Source organism: Gallus gallus, chromosome 5 (assembly GCF_016699485.2).
Source record: "Gallus gallus isolate bGalGal1 chromosome 5, bGalGal1.mat.broiler.GRCg7b, whole genome shotgun sequence".
In the NCBI taxonomy this organism is placed as follows: Eukaryota; Metazoa; Chordata; class Aves; order Galliformes; family Phasianidae; genus Gallus; species Gallus gallus.
Window position 1 is genome coordinate 54,908,256 of NC_052536.1, and position 15,036 is coordinate 54,923,291.

The 15,036-nt window shown below is 47.9% G+C and overlaps 1 protein-coding gene across 11 annotated transcripts in view; it reads left to right on the forward strand.

The window, feature by feature from the left end:
• The first annotated feature begins 4,097 nt into the window (after window positions 1–4,097).
• ARMH4 (armadillo like helical domain containing 4) overlaps window positions 4,098–15,036 on the forward strand; it is a 51,448-nt gene continuing 40,509 nt past the window's right edge. For 4 of the 11 annotated variants that reach the window (XM_040702144.2, XM_040702145.2, XM_004936465.4 and 1 more), the window contains exons 1-4: window positions 4,098–4,600; window positions 9,311–10,713; window positions 12,266–12,475; window positions 13,575–13,793. In XM_040702144.2, the coding sequence (XP_040558078.2) occupies window positions 4,578–4,600; window positions 9,311–10,713; window positions 12,266–12,475; window positions 13,575–13,793 (1,855 nt within the window). In that variant the 5' untranslated portion in view covers window positions 4,098–4,577. The remainder of the gene's footprint in view (window positions 4,601–9,310; window positions 10,714–12,265; window positions 12,476–13,574; window positions 13,794–15,036) is intronic. The other 7 variants (XM_040702147.2, XM_421438.8, XM_040702149.2 and 4 more) reach the window with 3 other exon arrangements.

The following is a 15,036-nucleotide window of genomic DNA, read 5'->3' on the forward strand; positions in this document are numbered from 1 at the left end:
GCTCCATTTCCATGACTGCTGTTTAATGGGAAGAGTAGGTCCCCTTAATATAGATGCTACCAGCTGACATAAAGGTGAATTGTAAAGCAAAACTACAGAGAGAGATGTGCACTGATTTACGTGCTGGATGTCCCCAATATTCAATTTGGGAAAGTCATTCAGCAGAGAAATTAATGTTAACTATTTTAAAATTGCCTTCACCTTCTGTGCCATGCCCTGACATAATCAAGGTGCTTGATATTGTCTCACCACTGATGCCAGGAGCTGCACTAAAAGGTGCAGGATTCCGATGGTGGTGGAGCACTGGCACAGATTGCCCAGAGAGGTGGTGGTGCCCCATCCCTACAGACACCCAGGGTCAGGCTGGATGGGCTCTGAGCTCCTAATGGAGCTGTGGGTGTCCCCGTTCATTGTGGGGAGTGAGATCAGAGGGCCTTTAAGGGTTCCTTCCAACTCAGACAGTTCAATGATTCAGTTAATAAACCATATAAATGAACAACAAAACAGTGCTCTCAGGAGATTTCTGAGCTGAATTCTGCCTGCTTCTCCGTGCCTCCTTCTATCTGTTTTCAGTCTGCAGATTTTTTGTTGATAATGCAGAAGCCTGTGATTTTGGCAGGTTATGCGGGGTAGAGAGACTTGCAGCGTATGGGGGATTTGCAATATCAGATGGGGGAAAAAAACAGCTATTTTGGTTACAGTGATTATCAGTGAAATATTTAACCTTGAGAGTATACAGCCTGGATTCAGAGTCAGTTACCCAGTGAAATGAAAGGGGAAAGTGAAAACCTCTCCAATACATTAAGTGCTCTGCAAGCTTTAGAGCACAGCAGAGCATCAGTTACACGTGCTTTACATTTTAAAAACTTTCCAGAGACTTTTAGAGATTAGAAATAACAGTAGAAGGGGCTGAAAACAGCACCTCTCATTTGGAATCACGGCTTCATAGCGAGGGGTGAACCACGGCCACTGAAGCCTCTGCCTGGAGCCTGGTGGGCCCATTGCTGACAGCGCTGTGTCCTGGGAGGGGCATCAGTGTGTGGGGACAGGAGCAGCTGGTGGTGAATCTATGGCTGAGCCACAAAAGCTGTGCTGCATTTTAAAATGAGCCCTCCTTGATTTTGGTTTGCTGTAACATCTTGCTACACTTATCCAGAGATGGAACCTCCTCTGTGTCCGAGCACTCCCATTGCTGAACGAGACAGGGAGTGAGGATGGACCCAAGGGGAGTTTTGGGTTCCTAACTGAGTGGTGAATGGTGTTTAGCATAGCCACAGGAATGCAACCCTTTCCTCTTTCTTTTCTTCCCCTCTATCTCCCTTACAAAAGAGAGCAAATATCCTTTCTTTTTGCATATTTCCACATTATCTCCTTTTTTTTCTACCAAGAATGGTGCAGCACTAGAAAATATTGATTCATAAATAGATACCCACATTTTACAATTCACAGATGTAAAACCAGAAGGGACTATTCTGATCATTTCTGATGGTTTGTTCCATCAGGCCTGACGCCTTTGACACAGTCCCCTACGACATCCTTCTCTTTGGAAAGATTCAGATTTGATGGGTGGACTGCTTGACGGACAAGGAACTGGTTGTGAGATTGTACCCAGAGGGTGGTGGTCAATGGCTCAATGTCCTGTGGACATCAGTGATGTGTGGTGCCCCTCAGGAGTCAGTGCTGGGACCGGTGTTCTTTAATACTTAAATCAATGACATCAACAGTGAGATTGAGTGCACCCTTATCATGCCCTGTCCCTGCCATCACTCAAGGTCAGGCTGAATGGGTTCTGAGATCCTGATGGAGCTGTGGGTGTCCCTGATCGTTGCAGCGGATTGGGACCAGATGGCCTTAAGGGCCCCTTCCAACTCAAACAATTCTATTATTCTAACTCCGGAGTTCTTTTTGATTTCTTGATGCGATGGCTGTCCTGAGTGCTGATACAGGCATTCCTTATGCTTTATTTCCAACTTACACAGCCGTTAGCAAGATTGCCCTGAAAGAAATCGCCCTGACCTATAACAAATCTGTCCTTTAAAAGTTTAAATATTGGATGCAGAATGCCACCAAAATGAATTGGGCAGGTTCCAGCTTGGTTGAAATCCAATAGAAAGCACAGTAAGAATAGATAAGTGAAACGTTGGAGTGAGTGTAACAAAGAAACCACTGATGTTATTTTCAGTAGCACAACAAGGAGAAAACAAACAAACCAAAACACCACAAAATCCCATAGAGAACAAATTCTTCATAAGGAATGTCTCAGCTCTCCTTAATCACTTGTTTTATGCACGGAGCCAAGCATTTAGCAGGTGCAAGCTGGTAGGATCTCACTGCACTATCTGCAAAACAGCCTTGTTTTGTTGACCATTCTAAATGGAAGTACAGGGGAATTTGCTCATTGGCTTCACGTGGTAGAACACGATTACAGCAAAGCCTTTTGACTTTCCTCATCCTCTCCTGTATTATTTCTTTATTCCCTCCCTGTAATCCCCCACCATACCTCTACCCCCTGCCACAAAAGAAGCACCTTAGGACTCTGCTCAGCTGCACCTACTCAATGAGAACCACTTGCACCTGCTGCTGTGCTGCTTTGAAAGAGCCACAGCCCAGCACATAAAACCCTGGGAGAGGAGCAGGGACCTCATGGTGCCCCAACTCCTGGTTGAAGGAGGAAGGCAGAAGAACTGGTATTTTTTTCTTGCTGGTGGTGAGTTACAGACTTGTGAGTTTCAGTAATTCTTTGATATCTGGCAAAGTGTGTTTTCATGTTCCAGGAGCTGATGGTGTAAGTATTTGTTCTTTGTGTTACTTGCTTAGCTGCAGGCTTCTCAATGGGGGAAAAAAAAAAACAAAACAAATAACATTTAGGAAGAAGGAAGCAGGAGTAAAAATGCTTACTTGGCTCTCCTCCAGGCCTAAGAGGTGTTTAAAATAAAACAACATCAAAACATCAACTGCCCTGAAACAAGCTATGTGTGAGATGCTATTTCAAAAACATTCTCCTTGTAGAGAGAACAGGAGGGGAGGGTGACCTCTAAAGTTAGAGATACTGGAGGAGAATCTGTAACAGCAAACTGCTAATGGTATTGCAGGCCCTGCTTTCAGATCATAGAGTTGTTTGAGTTGGAAGGGACACTTAAAGGCCCTCTGGTCTAACTTCCATGTAGTAAGTAGGGATCAACACAGCTCCATCAGGCGTTCAGAGCTCCATCCAGTCTGGCCAGGTATTCCTGTAATCTTCTGCAAAGATGGTCAGAGGAGCTACGGGAAAGAATGGTACAGGCTCTTTAGCATGGTCTGTCTTTGTAGAGCAAGGGGAAATGGTTTCAAGCTCAAGGAGGATAGATTTGAGTTGGATGTAAGGAAGATGTCTTTTACAGTGAGGATGGTGAGGTACTGGCACAGGTTACCTAGAGATGTGGTTGATGCCTCTTCCCTGGTGACTTTCAAGGCAAGAGTGGATCAGGCCCTGGACAGCCTCGTAGAGATATGGTGCCCCTGTTCATTACAGGGGAGTAGGACTAAGTGACCTTTAAAGGTCCCTTCCAATTCTAAGGATTCTATGATTCTGTGGGGTGTCCCTCTGGTTAGATTCTGGTCCTGGCTTTGGACTAAGAGCTGAAGACCAGCCCAGAGCTCAGCTCGTGTGCTGTCTGAAGAGGTGATCTGGAAGCTGAAACCTCCTTCAGATGAAGAGAAAACCACTCACATGCTCTATGTGGTCTCAAGTCTGTCCTGAGTGATGTGAGCAGTGTGAAGAACCGTGCTCCTCATGGTGGAGCACACCCGTGCCCTCTGCTTAGCAGCAGCACGTGCAATCCTTAACACCATCAACTGCTTGCTTTTCCCATGCAGTTACCGGACCCTTTGTCTGGACGTGGGCTAAAACCCACTGGGGACAACAGCTGGCTGCCGCCACACCGAGCCCGTCTGCTTGGGGCAGCTCACGGGGGCTGCGTGGCACCGGAGCCCCTCAGCCCCCCGCACCCCCCGCTGATAGCTGCGCTCCCGGGGGGGGGTTTGGGGTGTTCAGGGCTGCTCGGGGGCGGGCGGGGCTGAGCCGTCCGCCCAAGCGGGGCGGTATCTCCCGCTCTGCCGCCCCGCCCCGGCCGCGCGGCCCCGGGATGCTGCGGAGCGGAGCTGCGGGCGGAGGGAGGCAGGTGAGCCCGGGGGGGAGCGGCCCGGGGAGCCGGCTGTGTGCTTGCGTGTGCGGGGGCGATGTGAGGGCGGCTGGGCAACATCCTTCTCTTTCTAAGGAGGTTATTTATTTATTCCCCCCTTCTCCCGGCGTTCGCTCGTTTTTAATCGATTATTATGATTATCCACCCGCCTTCAGGCTCTTTGTTCCCAGCGAGCGGAGCGCTGGGGCTGGGCCCTGCGAATGGGGCTGGGGAGTGGGAGGGCTCGGGGCCGCCGGCTCCATCTCACCCCCCCCCCTCCGTGGTGTGGTCCCGGTGCCTTTGGGGCCGGCAGCTGCTGGGAGCGTCCCTCGGTCCTGGCACGGCTCTCTGTCGGTGCGGCATGGCGATGGGCAGCGGCGGTGCTGGGCTTTGTGCTGACACCCAGCTAACCTGGAAATGCAAGTAGGGACAACAATGGGGTGAGTCCGTGTGCGGCGAGCAGGCGTGCTGGTGCAGTCCGGTCTTAAGCCCCTGCTAATCCCCTTCCTTCATCAAAAAGCAAAGTGAGCCCTACATAAAAATGGCCCGACGAGGTTGAGTTAATCTGCTTCGTGGTCTCCCAGGTGATCAGTTGTGTCTTGCTGCCCGTTGTGTTGGGCACTGACATTGAATGTTTCTCACTGGTTGGAATCTGAGTGCTACCGCTCCATTCCCAGTGAACCTGGAGGATGGCATTGCCACGCTCATGGTGTTTGCAAACTGTTAGGCTCCTTGGCCCTGTTTTAACACCCTTTCTCGCAGTCCTTTTAATTGTTCAGAAATCTATGAGACCTCTGACTCCTGAAGTGCTGGGACCTGGTCAGGAGCCCCGGAGGGCTGAATACAGCTTCTAATTGCGAAGCTGAGCGGGGATTTACGTAGGTGGTCAGTGTCTTTCTGAACAAAGCAAGCATTGCTTCACAGCTGGGGGAAATAATGCCTAAAACATGCTGTCTTCCAGCAGTAGCACTCTGAGAAGAGACACAAATGCTCCAATTGGAGGTAATGCATTATGCATTAAGGTGCCATGCAAGGCCAGCTTCCTACCAGCCCTAAAGGAATAATAATCTCATCTTTCCTTATAATGATTTGTCCTCAAAGCTAGGGGAAGGTATGCCTCTCTGGGTGATGTGCAGCTGTGCTTGCATAGTTCAGCTCATCCATCTCCGGCTGTGCCAGTGTGGGGCTGTGTCATTGGGAAATCATCAGGAGCTGCTGGAGGTGGTTGAGATGCTGTAAGAGCACTGGCTCCTCAATTGGCTTGATGTAACTGTGTGAGGACAATAGAAGATGAAAGGGAGGCATTCTTCCTTGCTTGTACAAAAGTAGGAGTTGGAGCTCTGCAGTATCATGTATTATCTGCTGGCTTTTGTATTCAGCACAAGTAATAATGCTTGGATAGCGTATGTTAGCACTCCAGTAACATAGCACTTGATTGCTGGCAGTTGCCTGACTTGCACATTTTGGCTAAATCTTCACATTAAAAGATTTGTGGAGTTTTTTGTCCTTTTCCCATACTGTTCAGCCAGTCAGAGCTACCATTATCAAGCATGTACTGGAGGTGCAAAAAGCTGTGTTCAGACAAATCACTGCCTTGCTTTTGCAGAAGCTGACCTGTTAATCTCCTGTGTTCTCTGCTTTACAATGCATGCAGCCACTTCAGCTTCAGTGCACAGGTGTCTTCCCTGTGTGGAAAAGGGATTGTTAGGGCAGGGTTATTAATTGAAAACTTGATCCTTTCCTTATTTCAACAATTTGGCAAGTTCTGGTTGCATTTCTCCAGCAGCAGAGAATAGAAGCAAATGGCTGTCATGCAGATTTTCATCAAGTAAACTGGGCAAGACCCCTGAGAAACCATGCTAGGGCATGGCTGCATGCAGCTGGGGTAGAAAAGGGTTTCATGTGTTGCAGTGTGGATCTGTGGATTGCAGTTCAATGTCAGGAAAAGCTATTGAAAGAGAAGGATTTGATCTCTGTGCTTGTCCCCTTCAAACCTGCTGTGTTGGAGCAGTGGTGGCAGGTTGGGGTTCTGCCTGAGCTGGCTCTACAAACAGGTCTCAAAACTTCATGGAGGGGGTTAATGACTTAATAGAACCTGTGAAGAATGATTGTATGGAGAAAGGAGGTAGCCTGGTTCAAAGAGACTGCGGAGTCTGAGACTAAGTCACTGTGTGAAGTGTTTATATTATCCCCCAATTTGGTGACTTGCCCACAGTAGTAGTAGGTGGCTCTTTGTCTCATGGGTAGCTCTCAGAAATGCCCTGTTCTGGCACCTCATGTAGCCTTGCAGCTCTGTGCTTCTTTCAGGCTCACAAGGTGTTAAAGGCCACTTTTCTCTGTGCTAAAGATAAAGCCAGTTAGTTGCCTGAGGTTGTGCTGCTTTAGTAGATGAGGAGCTGCATCTCCTGGGACTTATTATGTGCAGGGGAAGTGGCTGGTGTTGTCTCCTTCCTATTGGAAGCAAGGATTACTCTTCCACAGAGCCAGACTGCTGCTCTGTGGCTGTCCTCTAGGGCTTTAACTTGGAGGATTCTGAGTGAAAGCTGGGTACAGAGTGAAATACTGGGTTATTCCCACAGCTGTGAGCTAGAAAGGAAAAGCCTTAATCCTACCAGAGAGGAGGTGCTTGACCAGAGCAGCTTGCTTTATCACTGGGCTAAGGCTGTGGAGCAAACTGACTATATAAGTAGCCAGACAGGAGGAGAGATGTATAGCCCATTGCAGCCTGAGTATGAGGCTGTTGCAGCCAGCTGCTAAGCCCCAGATCAATTCTGTGTTAAGTGGAAGTGATACAGCAAGGTGTTAAACTCTGCTTAAGTAGACAGCCAGGTCACTGCTGTTCATACACAGTGTAATCCAGCTTCTTTCTAAAGTAGATCTTAAGCTCTGACTAATCTCTGAAGATGAACTTGTGCCATTATCCTGCAGCGTGCTCTGTGCCACTGTCTCCAGATCTGATTGAATGTAGAGGTCTAGATTAGCTTAGATCTGGTGGCTGTAGATTTCCTTAACACAGAACTTTCTGCTGCTATCAGTGCCCTTTACCCATGTAGAGCTGTGGCCGACAGTGCTTCTCAGCCTGGGAGAAACAGTGTGAGACTGCCCAGAGTTCCCTAGGAACTGCAGTGATGGGCTTACACAGAGCATTACCCATGTTATCTCCTGGCTAGGAGGAGAGGTGCTTAATTCTTCAACATTCTAATTAATGGGTCTTTAAGATCCAGCCTGTTATGGAGCAGCTTTCCCTCTTGCTTGCTCCCAGTCCTATTGAAGGTGGAGTAAGCTTGTTGAGGAAGAGATTCTTTTCAGTAGCTTGCTGTTAACATCCTCTTTGAGTGGCTTAGGCTGTTGGAGAGCCTAGAGCTGGAAACCTGCAGATGTGTATGTACACATTATAAATGTGTTTGGCTGCAGGATGAATACTATGGCCATCTTTCATGTATATCTGAAGTTGTTTATGTTTAACTGTTGCTAAAATGTCTTGTATACCCTAAAGCCTCCTGATTTATTAAAGGAAAGCTGTCTTTTGATCCAATTTGCACCCTCACTTTAAATAAGTATAAAAAACAAATCTTGATGCTTCACTGTCTGATCTTAGCTGACCATTGCTGAAGGGGTGTGATATGAATGTGTTTATATTCATACAGCAAGCCAGATGCATGCTATTGGGCACTATGACTTGTACAGTATAGTCCTGGTGCTTTTTGACTACAAAAGCATGTAAAGCATTAACCTGGAAGAGAGTTGCTGAATGCTGTCAGTTCTCTGTTACTACTTTTTCTTTAGTGAAGAGTGAGGTAGAGGAGATGGGTGGGTGGATGCTGGTCTTCTGGAGGTAAGAAGTGCCGAAGTGGAGGGAGGTGTCTGTGCTGTTGCTGGTGGATGGCTTCTTGGTGGCTTCTGCCTGGAGCCTGAGCACCTGGTTGCATGTGTGTGGCCTGTGCCTCCAGCAGCCCTAGCTGTGGATGAACAAGGGCTGTAGGGAGTATGGAAAAGTGACTTGGTGTCCCTGGAGCCTGCAGTGTTTGACTCCAGTGGCCTGTTTTGTGGCTGAATGCTGAGATGGGCTTCTAGGCTATAGCTAAACCTATGGATCCTGAGATGCTTAGCCCTCCTGAGGGCCTTCAGCTAGAGAAATCTGTGCTGTGTGGAGTAAGAGGCCCATTTTCTGATCAGAATACACAAATAGCTGTGTGACCTACTATGATATGCTTTCTGGTTGTCTCTAGCTGATTGGACATATACAATAACTTCTTCCAAAAGAAGAGACAAATGTGTATGAGCAGCAGGACACAGAGGGCCTTTGTGTTGGATGCATTAGCACAAGTGGGGTATTTCTGAAACCCCTCCCCCTGTGGCAGAGGTTACCTCTCACACAGCATCGCATGGCCATGGGAAGGAGTGTGGGGGAGTGATACACCCTTGTAACAACTAATGCTCTGTGTGTACAAATGTAAATATTTACATGCTTGCTGTTTGGATGTGCAAACAAGGAGCACAGTGAGCTGGGGAAGGATGACTCACCCCGGTGTCTCTGAGCAAAGGTGACCTTTGCTTATTCCCATGAAGACCAAGGGGTGGTTTTGATAGTCCCAACCTTTCCTTTCTCATATCTACTATCTGTCTTCATCCTGCAGGTGAGAGCGGTTTTCTCATGAAACTGAGCAAGTACTGGCCAAATCAAGGGGAGATCTGTAGTCACTTGTACTTAATAGGTCACCTTGCAATGCTAGCACCTTCTGTAGTACAGTGTTGCAGAAGCTAACATAGCTGACCAGCAGACTTAAGCCTACATGTATGACAAGCATCATGCCTCCTTTCCATACTTGGAGGACAAACAGGTTTATCACCAACTTTTACTTGGAAGTCTAATGTCTGTTGGGTTGACTAGGGCACTCCATGGGGGCTAGGGCTTGGCAAGGTCTGTACTGAGATTTGATTTTCTTTTTCTTTTTTGTCTGGCATAAGGCTTTGGGTAGGTTAGGAACAGAAAAATGGGGCATGGGGATCTGTTGGTTGGGATTTGTCAGTTTTGCACAGATCCTTCCTACAAGTCCCAAACGTGGAAGTCCATGTCATCAGTTACTTATGGCACTGGGTCAGTAGGTGTTTATGGGTATGTAATCTAGATTCTTTTTTTCCCTCCCTAGGTCTTGCTTTTTGGACTTGTCAGCCTTGTGGACTTCTATGCACACTTCTTCAGCTATGAGTCGATCAATAGGACTTAATATCTGTGTGGCCACCTGCTGCATCCTGCTTTTATCCTCTAGCCCACCATGCCTTGCATATCCACTGCTGAAGGAGAGGGACATGACAAAGGCCCAGTATGACGCATGGGCAGGGAATGGGGTAGAAGATGAAAGGACAAACATGCCGAACTTAATGAACAAGCTGAGCCCTTCTGAGCAAACGCTCTCTGAGGAGCCGTCTGGAGTGTCAGCAAAGCCATCTGGGATGCCCCTAAATGAAGCTTTCACTTCTGAAAGAGAAATGTGGCCTGTAAGCCCAAGCCGAACCTTCCTAGGCAGCCAGGGCCTGGATGTCAGCACCACCGTGCCTGGGGCACTGGTTGCTGTAGAGGAGGAGCTCAGTCCCACCAAGTCAGAACTGAATGAAAATGGAGAGTTCAAGGCTATGCTGACCACAGCTGTGACCACCCTGAGCCCTCCTGTCCAGGAGGAACCCATCAGTGTGGCCACCACAGAGGACTGTGAGGTGGGGCAGAGCTCTGCCAGCCTCCTGGCAAACTCTCCTTCTGTCACAGCTGCAGCAGAGGAGGAGATAGCAGAGAGCAGCTTGTACCTCTCAGCTGCACCCCAGCCCCACAGTGAGCAGGTACCCACATCACAGCCCAACACTCCCAGCCTGGAAAGGGCAATTGACTACCTCATCATCCCAACAGCACAGGCCCCAAGCGAGAGTTTTGAGGTGGGAATGCCAGAAGCCAACACAGGCAGTGCTCCAAGGTTACTGGCTTCACAAGGAGCTACTGCTGCTAACCACCCCCTTGTGACCACTGAGGCCTACCTTCATCTGGGGGCAGACACAGGTGTGGGACAAGGAGAGCAGCCCACTGCAGCAAGCACTGCCTTCAGCCTCCCTGCTGATTCCATGCTCTCAGACTGGGATGACACTAAGCTGGGGAGTACAAGTCAACAGGGAAGCATGCAGCATGAGGAGGTGGGAGAAGACCAAGTGGCAACAGAAACATCCCAGATTCCACTGGGAGATATGGAAGAAGAGGAGGATGATGTGACAAGAGTGCTGCCATCCCCAGCATCTGCTCCACCAACTCCAGGGCTTATGAAGGAGATCAACTGCACAACCCCTGCAGCAGTGCATGAGGAAGATGCACTGGTTACTTTTACAGCCAGTAGTGATGTTTCCCTCACAGGGGACTTGCCAGATGTAGACATAGGTGGTCTGAACTCTCTGGAAAACAGTAACATGGTCACAGCAGAAGAGAAGAGCATCCTTCCTTCACAACCAGAGGCTCCTGTGATGACAGACATAACACCTGATCTCTCCTCTACTCTGGAGAGCTCACTGGAAGGTAAAACCTGTCTGTTCACAGACACTTGTCTCTAAGTGTTAATTTAGGAGGGATGCTCCTTAGAGCCTGTACTTCCTTTTTTTAGAGTTTAAGTAGAAAAATATGTAATCTACCTCCCCTAGGAAGGAAGGGCTGTGGACATCTGTAGGGGGTAGTGGCTTAAATGGGTAACTTGCATGCATCAGGTACTCCTCATGTTGGGTATTCCTATAGACAGTGACCCTTTGCCCAAGCTAGTGTAGTCCTTTGGGTGGTGTCCTGCCCTGAGTGATGTGAAGCAACTGCCCTAAGCTGTGCCTTGTCCTTGAGCTGAGAGGATGAGCACAGTAGTGAATGAGAGCAGAGACTGGAGCGGCTGTGGCAGCTGAGGATGAAGGATGCAAGTGAACATGAAGGTCTCAGTAGAAAACTAGAGTCTCATCAGCAACAACTTGATGCTCGTTAAAGAGTTTGCTTTAATGACATAGGAAAGCTTTGCATGTGCAGTGTATCCCAAAGCAGGTCCTTCTGTTTTGGTGCTCCCATAGCAGTTGAGAAGGGCTGCCATAGCTTGATTGTAGACAGCTCACCTTGATCAGATGTAATTCTGCTTTGAGTAGTCTTCTAGTGTGCCTCTCCCTTGACTGGAGGTGATTAAGCAAGTTATACTAGTAGAGTGTGCATTAAGTCTTCCTTGCATACAGGGATAGTCAGAGCAGATTTAAAAACAAAAAGAAATCTGTGGTGAGATCTACATTGTCCTTTGTTACAGAAGTTCCTGGTGTTGTCTTACCTTTCAGCCAAAGCTCTGATTCTACAGTGTTTGTGTGGCCTTACCTGCATAGATGACACCTTCAGCCCACTGACAGTGTTTCTAGGTGGTGTTTAGAGTGCTGGGCCAAATGTTTGGGGCTGCTCTGGGGCAATGACATGTGCCTAAGCTGGTTGGGAATGTGAGCTGTGGCCGAGGACTCTTTAATGTCTGGGCACCTTTAATTTTGTCCCTACGGCTATAGGGACAAAGGGACGACTTCTTCTGTGCTGCATCCAGAAGATGTGTTTTCTGCTGTAAGAGATGCGAAGCTAATTGCATGCTGGTGCTGAAACAAGACTGATTAATTTCTAGATTAATTTATAGCCACTTGACTTCTCAGCAGGTTCCCTTCTGCTATTTCCAGATGTTGGGGAAACATCAGCTATCAATAATACTTGTGCGGTAAAAAATAAACTCTACATGACTTGAGTCTCTTAGTTCTGAGAGTTAGTCACCGAAAATACCATGCTGGCAGCCTTGCTTGATTCTTATTTTTTTCCCCAGTTTCCATAGCATGGACTTGAAGTGCTGTGGTAGGTCTACTTGTCTATAAGGGGGTGGCTAACCAATCAAGGATTGATTATGCTACTTTCTTTCATGCTGTACATGGGGCCTCATCTGTTTCTGAGCTGCAAACCAGCTAGATCTGCTGTTTGCACTGTGGTTCTGGAAATAATACGTGGTGCCAGTCCTTCAAATGTCTGTTCTGTTACTGTTAGCTGTCTTGTGAGTTGGTGCTGATGCTGCTTCTCGCTGCAGGCCTTACTCAGGATGTGACAACTATTGCCCAGGAGGCTGCTGCTGCTGTGACAGCTGTGACACTGCTGCCTGCTCCTGCCCAGGGGACAGGAGCTGCAAGCCTTCCCCAGGAAACCAGTGGGGAGGACACCCAGATGCTGAGTGCCCCTGGTGCCACCCACATGCTAACAGCTGCAGGCACCTCCACAGTGAGAACTCCAGGTGTGGAAGGTAGGGTTCAAACTTGGCGGGTTCTATCCCACAAAGACCCAGACTTGCTTTTTTTTCCTTGCCTTCTGGCCTGGTCATAATCTTTGTCCCAAGTAAAAACAAAGTAGCTATCCCCAACAAAACCACCACATGAAACCCCCACATCCATCCTTATTCACAAGTTGACTTTTAGCCTTAATCATTTAAGCCAGTTCCTTTTTTTTGGGGGGTGGGGGGATTACTTCTGGATTGCTGATGCTTGGTCCAAAGGAGCAAAAAATCTTATTTAGGGAAGAATGTGGGAGTAAAGGGGGTTTTCTTGGGAGAATTTAGGAAACCATTGGAAGCCTGCCCTGATGCTTCTGTTGAGTGGTGGTGAGTTCTTGCTCTTGTGTCCAGGGTTGAAGTAGCTTATAGAGAAGTGCTTTAAGTTGTCATGTTTATCCAGCTGCTGACTTGATGTCACCTTGGCAAGTACACACAGGAGCCTGTCTTCTTGACAGGAGTGTAGCAGGGGCCCCCTTAGCACAAAATGACCTTTGGGGTCATTTCAGTAGCAGTAAGTGCTGCTGCAATAGAACTACTGCTGGGCAGCACTTCTGCTAGTTCTTATTGCAGGGCATCAAAGGAAAGAATCAATTTGAACTGTATCCCTTAAAGTAAGGTTGCTCTGTAGGGAGAAAAGGCTCTTCCAGCAATTACCACTAATTAATTTGCTTCTGGGATTTAATTATGAATTCAACTAACTCTCATCTTTGCAATAAACAGCTAAATCTGTCACTTGGTTCAGGCACATTTGGTGCCTCAGTGCTTTAATCTTGCAATGGATCCACAAAACAATGGAGGTAAGACTTAGTGTTGTTCTCACTAAGGGGACCTCCTGTGCTGGCTGTCATGGAAGAGTTGTCATTACAGCAGAATCACTTAATGTAGCAAAGGGTGCAGATGTCTGATAGCTTCTTTCCTGAGCTTAAGCTTTCATTAAGGAGCTCATTCTTAAATCATAGAATCATTAAGGTTGGAAGAGATTACAAAGATCATCAAGTCCAACCCATGTCCCTCAGTGCCACCTCTAATGGTGTTTTTTATATTGTTGTGCTAAACTTCTTGTCTCTTGCAGATCTCACAGATGTGGTCCTGATCACTGGTGAGAAGGCTGTTCCATCTCCAGGTGGGTTGCTGGCTACACAGTCTGGGCAGACAGAGGAACCATCCAGCAAAATGATGGTCCTGGTGACTCCAGCATCAGTGGCATCGTCTGTTAGGAGGACAGCTCTTCCAGCTGTGAGGAAGATCAGTACAGCTGTAACCTATGGGCTGGATCGGCTGGAGTCAGAAGGTACCACTGTTCCTGAGTCTAAAGGGCAGGCAGTTTCTTGTGGAGAGGAGCAATTACCTTAATAATGTGGGCTTCCAATTGGTCTGTCCAGTACATGGCTATGCATGTGTTACTGTTGATAATAAAACTGTTGGAAAACCTGTCCCCTTCCAGGTGGTACAGGAAATGAGCAGTGAATGGTGCTGTGGAGAATACCTGTTTTCAAGTGGCTGTGGTAGGAGGCACAGGCTTTCTCCTGGGGAAGGAACAGCAGTAGCCTGGGTTTGATCATCATTAGCTACTTAAGGGCATCTACTGTAGAGCCTCTACCAAGCAGGCTGTCAAGGGAGCATGTTCAGGCAGCCAAAGATCCCTTTGTGAGTGGGGAGGCTCAGCATGAGATGGTCACCTCAGTGTGCATCTCCTCACACCTTGCTGGAATGAGTGGTGCCACATTCATGCCCCCATAGCAGTGCTGAGAGTGGTCAAGAATTCATCCCCTTTGAGATTCTTTCAGTTCAGTTGTTCACGAAAACTCATTGATGCAAATTCACACAAGGTTTTGAAGAAGTGGGTCCTTTTCTAGAGTTTATCTGCAGCTCTGTCATTGATCTCTTTGGCTCATCCGTAACTTTCCTGTAGAGAATTGCTTTGATTCTTCCTGTTTTTTCCTTTTATTTCAACTCTTCTGTTTGCTCATCCATTCCCTATTTTGTACTCCAGTGTCTGCGCCTACACCACCTGGCAGGGATTAATCTTCCTGCCTGTTTTGCTCCCCTCCCTTTAGCTTGACCTTCTCCTACCTTCATATTTTACTGCAAAGGTTGGCAGTCCTCCAGGGGTGGCATGCCAGATGGTATTTTTCTTCTGATCAGAGGTGGGGTGCCGCAAACAACAGCTAATCAGCATCTTTTCTCTGCATGAAGCAATAACTTGAATTCCTGTTTAGTTTGGAGGGCAGCGAAGGCAGGGAGCCCTCCCCTCTATGCGCAAGATGCTGTGGCTCCTGCCCTTTATCAGGCTTGCTGCTGGCTTTAAAACCTGCCAGGCATGACAGCACATGCTCCTTACCCTGATGGATCTCTAGTAGTGCGAAGATGTAGATTCCTCGGCTCTGAGGCACAGCTCTGCAGGTGCCTGTCATCCAAGGGATGTGGTGCTCCTTGTTATGCTGTGTGTTTATGACAACTGGCACAGTTTTTTGTGGTCTGAAATTCTTTGGAGTAACTTACACTTTGTGTTGAGCCAGAACTTTCCCTGGTGT